The sequence below is a fragment of the Ovis aries genome, chromosome 8, assembly GCF_016772045.2.
Source record: "Ovis aries strain OAR_USU_Benz2616 breed Rambouillet chromosome 8, ARS-UI_Ramb_v3.0, whole genome shotgun sequence".
Lineage (NCBI taxonomy): Eukaryota > Metazoa > Chordata > Mammalia > Artiodactyla > Bovidae > Ovis > Ovis aries.
The window spans coordinates 12,593,064-12,600,490 of NC_056061.1; the positions used below are offsets into that span (position 1 = coordinate 12,593,064).

The window sequence follows — 7,427 nt, forward strand, 5'->3', positions numbered from 1 at the left end:
CAGGCGGCACACTGGAATATTAAACAACTGCAGCATACACCTTGCTCACAGAAATGAGTGGTTGACACAGTGAGGGCCTGTCTCTGATGTGTTTTATAAGTAGAATCATGGTCAGATATTTCCCCAGAGAAAATAAAGTTCCCTCCCCCTTGATTCGTAGAAATGAGTTTTCAATATGCTTAATAGAACTGTGTCCTTGACGTGACTGATCCAATACTTAGTTCAAAATGACTTTTAAGAAAAAAGCAACAATTCCATAATACTATGGGCTTTCAAGGTGCTTTAGATGTATCTGAATCAATGATTTTGTCTATTTTTTCTTTTTGGGGTTGGAAGAAGCAGTGTTTTCAGAATGACCATCCCACTGCTTCAGCCTCTTATCCTCCTCAGGTCCCAACCAGTACCTGCAGGGGTGAAGACTGGTAAAAATGAGCATACATATTCTGGAAATGTCCCTAGGTGATTCTGATATATCTTCTCCAAATTCCACTTGAGAAACAAAGCTTCAAATGGAGTCTACCTGGAAAATGTCTTATAATTCTTCAAAATAATTTAAATCTGATTATTATCATCATGGAATCTCTGCTTCAGTTCCTAGCTCCTTGAAATACTAAAAATTAGGCAGAGTAGAAGTCTCAAAACTCTTTCTAACCCATGTTCCTCATACCAAAATCTCTCCTTAGAGCTGCTAAGAACAAAGAAAAAACAGTAACAAATCTTCTTAGCAACCACAGAAATTTGTTTAAGCACTGGAGATAGGATGATACTAAGAAATGACTGTTAATTTTTTGGATATACAGCATTATGGTTATGTAAGAAAACATTCATTTTATTTTTTATATTAATTTATTTAGAAAGAAGTTATATAATATGTACATAATTGTATTGTTGGGTCAATAGCATCTAAAAATTTAATATATTTGACAATAATAGAACAAAGGAATCCACGGAGGGGAAGGAAGATAGCCAGAAGTGGTAAAAGGAAGGTTAATACGACAAAACCTATAAATGCGTAATTGCTCTCTTTCTTCTCTCAGCTTTCTTAGTAGATAAAAATTGCACAGCTATATAAATAACAGTTTATTTGTTGACTTTGTAATATATATCAATGTTATGCCATAAAATTACTACAAAAAGTGGAAAGATAGAATATAGGAGTAACATTTCTATATCTCACTGGAATTAAGTTAGTATAAATCAGGCTCTGTTACCTGATGACTGCTCTATTATTTTCCATAGTGCCTTGTGGCATAAACTACTCCATGGTAATTCTCTCTCAATTACATTTAGGCCCCTTTGCCACAGTAGTTTTCCTTGGCCAGTCTGTAATTTATCCTGACTCCAGGAAGGCTCTCCTCAGCTGTCTCTCGCCCTGGTTCTCTCTGGAAGGTCTATAGCTTAGTCTGCTGCCTTCAGGGAGCCACTAACCTCCTCTTAATTGTTTACTACCACATTTTTATTGTTTTCTAGAGGAGCCTGGTGGGCTGCAGTCCATGGGGTCGCTAAGAGTCGGACACGACTGAGCGACTTCACTTTCACTTTTCACTTTCATGCGTTGGAGAAGGAAATGGCAACCCACTCCAGTGTTCTTGCCTGGAGAATCCCAGGGACGGGGAGCCTGGTGGGCTGCCGTCTATGGGGTCAACTGAAGAGACTTAGCAGCAGCAGCAGCAGCAGCAGACTTCCCTTTAGCTTGAACTTCCCCCACGTTCTTCTAAATGATGTCAGGTCTTTTGGGGAGAGCTTCTGAGCTGTATGTTTTATGGTCTGCCCATTCACCTGGAGCTGGGAGCTATAGATTCGGCTTTGGAGCTGGGAGAGGTGGATAGTGGTTCGCTTTTCTCAAAGGTACAGTCCTGCTTTATGAGCACAGTAGCAACTAGTCTTGGCTCCCCTCTCCTACCTGTAACTTCTGCTCTGTGCTGAAGCAAGGGCAGTGGAGACCCCTGTATTCTCAGCCTGCTGTGCTGAAGGTAGACCAACCGTCCCCTAAGGGGAAGAGCGCCGCCTACCTCCAGGCCGCCCTTGGCTGCAATTCAGCCTCTGAAGCTGAATGGTGGGTAGGGGATAAGAAATGCTGAGGACCTGCCTGGGAGCTGGGGGTGATGGATCCTCATCTTCCTGTCCATGCAAGCCCAGAACGAAGCCTGTGTCTGAACAGGGACTGGGGTCGGGGGGCAGGGGGGCCGGGAACAAGTGCCACAGAATCCCACTGTTATTACCGAGATTTATCAGATATTCTTTAAATGAATTTTCACTTGCCATATGCCCTTAGGACAATATCCAGAGACAAAGTGATTATTGCTTTTATAATTCCCATCAGTAATGGCTGTTTCACTGGGGATTGGTTCTGTAGAACTCCTCATGCCTGCCAGTCTGCATATGTAATGCTTTTATATTAGAATTGTATGTGGTTCATTTCCAGATAAATGTACAGATGTTGTGTTATCATGTTCCCAAACAGTGGAGCTGCATCCTTCCTTGCCTTGGGGGTAGATGGGATGGGGAAAGCAGAGTTAGTGTCCAGCTGCCTTCAAACAACATAAATGCTTTCAGTAAGATAACACCTCAGAGACAAATAGTGTAATCTTCAGGACTAGGCAGACATCCATTACATACCTTCTGATAGGAAGCTGAGTAAAATCATGCACCATCAAAACCTGCTCTGTGAGGCCAACAGATTTCCCAACAAGTTTGCTATCTATTCGTAACCTAACAGGAGAACTAATCTATACGTACAGTGCAGGTTTGTGTATAGTCTAACACCATCTAGCTCTATCTCATCTAAAACGTAGCACCTAACTTTGCAAATATTTCACTAAATCTCCAAGTAAATTCCATTTTAAATCTTTGTTGTTATTATTAAATTTTTTTTACCTTGCCTCTCTCTACTATTCAGCTTGGACTATGATTAAATAAAGTGTTCTCAATCTGTAAATAACAGTAGTAACAGTGATAATAGCTGAACCATTCCCCACAACTCTTAATCTATAATTATACTGTAACCTACTCACAGGAAAGATCACAGTCGAGACAGACGGTGCCTTTAGTACCGCAACCACTCATTTTTCCCAAGACAAATTATGACAGCAAATATCTATTTCCCCTAAACTGATCCTAATTATATGGCTTCTCAGCAAGCTCCTCAATGTTTAATAGTGCCCCACACCTAACAGACACTCATGCATTTTCTGAATGGATGCATAAATAAATGGTTGTCAAGTAAACCCTGCTTCTAAATGCCAGAAATAGAGAATAATGATATCTACATCTTAGAAGAGCAAAGAAATTTCTTCTTGCTATAATACAGGCCAAATTGAGATGCTCTTGAAAGATGAAAAAGCAGACTTGAAAGATTTCTTCCTTTTGTAATGCAGAAGTTGGCCTGGATGGTGTAGAAAGGAAACCCGGACAGATTCCACCCAAACTCCCAGCTGAGTGAGCCGAGAATTATTAGTGTAGGGTAGATGGGAGTAATATCTATTAATAGATTTCATCAGGGCCTCCAAGACCAAGAGGGATGAAACAGAGATGAAAATGAGAGAGATGAAAGTGTAATGAGCAATGGCCCAGAGCATTTTCTCCTGTTTTGTAACAACTGGGCCCATAAGGTACAACACATCACGTGCCTAACTGGCTCTCCATCTCAGGAGCTATGTGGACAAGGTTGGTGGGCACTACCTCAGCCACCTGAAAAGAATTCTGGGATGGCACTGAAACTTCTTTCTGCAACTATCTCCAAATCTCGACTTGAATTCTTCCAACTTCTCCAGTTTCAGCTTGCAGGATATCCCTGTAGCTTCCTACTCTATGATGAGAACAGGGGAAAATGATGTGACTGTACTTGGAGACATGCTCCATTTTCGTTTTTAGAGATGCATTCTGAAGTAACTAGGGGTAAAACAACATAATAATTGGGGATTTACTTCAATCCTTCAGGAAAGAAAAGAACCAAGTGTCTGTGGCAAAATCCTGCTAACTGTGCAGTCTGCTGATGGGAGTTCATTGTATCTGTCTCTCTCCTGTCGTGCAGGTTTGAGAAACTTCATTGAAAAAATGTTTCTCTATAAGAGGAACAAGCCTCACCTGATTATCCATATCTTTGATGACCAATAGGACAGGACTGTCTAGTGCTGCTGACTTCCGGTAGAGAGTTTTCAAGCTGGTCCCATGCTCTAGCGTGCTGTACGCGAGTCTCCATGGATAGCCCTGCACCCTTGCTGGAAGGCGTCGGGCCAGCTGTGAATCCAAGGATGGAGATGTAAATATACAGGCTGCCTGAAAATCATCACGCATGAACTTGTAGCACCAAACAGATGCCTGTGGCTCAAACTCAAAAATCACATGACTTTCCACATTGTTCCCCTTTACTCTAGCAAGTACTTGCCACTATAAACTGAGAAGGCAAAACCATCATTGCTTGACATTGTTTACCTTGGCAGGAATGCTCCCCAGAGCATGTCCTCCCTCTCAGGGATGGTGCTGAAGGGTTACTGTGCCACTATACATTTGCAGATAGAGCACCGAGCTTGATTAAGAGGTATGAGTTAGAGTCATGCTGTCTTCTGTACACTTCAGCCTTTCTTTCACTGAGTATTTTACCAGCTGATCTTTCTAAACATGCCAAGGCTCAGAGCTGTTGCTGACAACTGAAGAGTCTCACCAAACTGAGCACAAGAAAGCATGGGTATTTTATGCCAGTAATCAGACGGAGTTTGTCCTCCTTGCACTTGTATTTGTCGCTAACTTTAATATTTAACTTGATTTTGGCTGTCATAGGGCTTCCCAGGTGGTGCTAGTGGTAAAAAACCCACCTGGCAATGCAGAAGACGTAAGGGATGCAGGTTTGATCCCTGGGTCAGGAAGATCCCCTGGTGGAGGGCATGGCAACCCACTCCAGTATTCTTGCCTAGAGAATCCCATGGACAGAGAAGCCTGGAGGGTTACAGTCCATAGGATCACACACAACTGAAGTGACTAAGCACAGTAGCTGTCATAAATATCAATAATGCATATCTTTTAAAAAATACAAACAACGGAGGCTATGAAAGATGTTGAGGTCCTCAAAATGCTTGGCGTAGCTCTAGAATCAGCATGAACTCCGTAACTGCTTGGTCAAGTCACTTAGCTTTACGGGCCATCACAGATGCTTTTATAAATTGAGGGACTTGAACTTGGTGATTCTTTAAGGTCTCTGAATTTCAGTTTCTAAGGTAATTGATGGGGGAAGTACAAGAGGTTCCCTTCCTAAAGTTCAAACTCAAGCACATAGTATTTCATGAAAACATAATTAAGAGATGCTCAGGAAATAGAAACAAAACAAAACAAAACAAAACTAAGAGAAAGGAAAGTTTTTCCTAGTAGTAATAGATGGTTTTCATAAAGCAAGTTAAGTGTACTTGCTATGTGACGTTTACTGAGCCTGATCAATTAAAACCATCGGAACTCTGAGATAAATGATCCTTTTAAAATATGTTAGGACTATAATAGGACACTTTAAACGTTATTCTGAAGACAAGAAATGGTTTTTTGCTCAGGTCTCAGGAAATGGATGTTGGCCAAGTCCTCCTTCTCCCAAGAGGGTGGCAGGGACACTGTCTTTCTGAAACAGGGGGTCTTGGTCAGGCTGCTGGGGTTTTCCTTTGAAACTGGACTCACTCTCCACCCCAAGTGAGAAGAGCAAATGGTCTCGAGGTTTGGAAGGCCCCCACCCTCATCCCCAGGGAGCACACACCTGCTCGATGTGCATGTTCTCCAGAAGCGCGCTGTGGGGCTGCAGGGTTGGCAGGGCGGCCTCGTCCTCATCTTCGTAGTAGCTGCACGTGCTCTTCCTGCGTTTTGCCTCCTCGACCGTGATGATCTGAAACAGAGAAGCCAGGTAAACCAAGAAAAATGATATTCTGGCTTTTCCTTCACCTGCTATTAACAAAAAGGACCTCAGGTACACGATTGCCTGTAACCAGTAGGTTTAGCAGCGGGACATAAACTGAGCCAAGACTCTTGGGGGAAACGGCTAATTATAATCTCGATTTCAGAGAAAATGCAGAATTTAACACAGAGTGGCTGCAACACTTAATATGTACAAATTAAGTCACAAGTTTTCCAGTCTTGTTACTCTCGGCCATCAGGTAAGAATTATGTATAATTTCACAAGTGATTCATACCTTTGAAATGCCCTGAATGATTCTCCATTAGCCTGCATCTAAATTTGAATTATTAAGGGAGTAATTAGAGATCATACTATGAGTAAGTCTTCTATAAATAGGGAAATTGGGAAGATTAAGAATAGCTTTTTAATCAAGACTCCTAACGTTTCCTCTCAAGGCCAGGCACATAGCAACCAACAAGCAATCACAGCAACACCGAATGATAACATCTATGGAAAATAACAAAACAAAGAGGCATCAAGCTTTAGTCTAGATTGTAATTCTGTTATGATTCTTTATGGACAGTTCAGAAGCCATCAAAGTAGTATTTCCTTCAAAGCTGAAAACAGAAGCACGATGTTGGTACACACCATTTATTTCATCGTAAATACACTTGTCAAGTACCAGGTTCGAATCTTTTCGCCTTCTGCTTCTCTGAAAATCTGGATAAGTCACCAAATTATTTTGAAATTGAAGGGTATAGAGAGAAAGTAACTAATATACTAAAATACCTGAGTACAATGGAATGATTTTTGCATTATAGAGAAAAAGCACTTACGTTACCTTAGTGAAAAGTTGCCCGATAGTGACTACTTAGTTTCCAGAATGCTGTCACCTAAGCCTGATTTACAGGTAAGGAAATTGGCCCTTAAATTTTTACCGTTTTCTAAGGGGTATTTACTTAAAGAACACACTGTCAAAGAATCACAAATTCAGCATTTTAAATGTGTTAAGTAAAGCACATGTTTGGGGGGGGGACCTCTGCATTTAACACAAGTACAAAATGGGGCTGCAGAATGAAAAAATAAAGTGTGGAATTTTGACTCCAAAGGGAAGGGGCAAACCACACCGGTGTCTCTCTCCAAAGTGAATAAAAGACCTGCTCTGGCGGAGAGAGCAGCCTGATCCTTTCTAATTAGAAAGCGTTTCAAAACATCTGAGTGGCAGAGTGCAGAGGGTCCGCGGGCACCTGATAAGCTATCAGGACTCCAACATACCTTCACAAAAGGCTCTTGGTCCGGTCTGGCACAATAGAAAATCTGAATGTCTGGAGGCAGTCTTCGGACTCGCATTGTGAAGGGGTGGGAACTGCCTGCTTGCTCTCTGAAGGGAACAGGTTTTTTGCCTGTCTGCCTCCACAGCACTGTTAGAGCCACGAGGAGCTACAACTGCTTATGTAGTATCTAGTTTCCTGCATGATTGAGTTTCTGTTTCCCTTAGGAGAGCGTTCAATATTTCTCCAGGAACACACCCAAATTAGGATTTCGAGCAAACACACAC

General features: G+C 41.8%; 1 protein-coding gene across 7 annotated transcripts in view; it reads right to left on the reverse strand.

Annotated features, from left to right (window-relative positions):
• Positions 1–7,427, reverse strand: part of NCOA7 (nuclear receptor coactivator 7) — a 158,069-nt gene that overhangs the window by 3,444 nt on the left and 147,198 nt on the right. For 6 of the 7 annotated variants that reach the window (XR_006060578.2, XM_060419203.1, XM_042253206.2 and 3 more), the window contains 2 exons: positions 5,735–5,860; positions 4,087–4,239 (listed from right to left, as the gene is read on the reverse strand). Coding sequence is in view for 6 of the 7 variants with exons in the window: in XM_060419203.1 (XP_060275186.1) it covers positions 4,087–4,239; positions 5,735–5,860 (279 nt within the window). In the remaining variant the exon portion in view is untranslated. Of the gene's footprint in view, positions 1–4,086; positions 4,240–5,734; positions 5,861–7,144; positions 7,296–7,427 lie in introns of those variants that run through there. The other variant, XM_004011141.5, reaches the window with a different exon arrangement.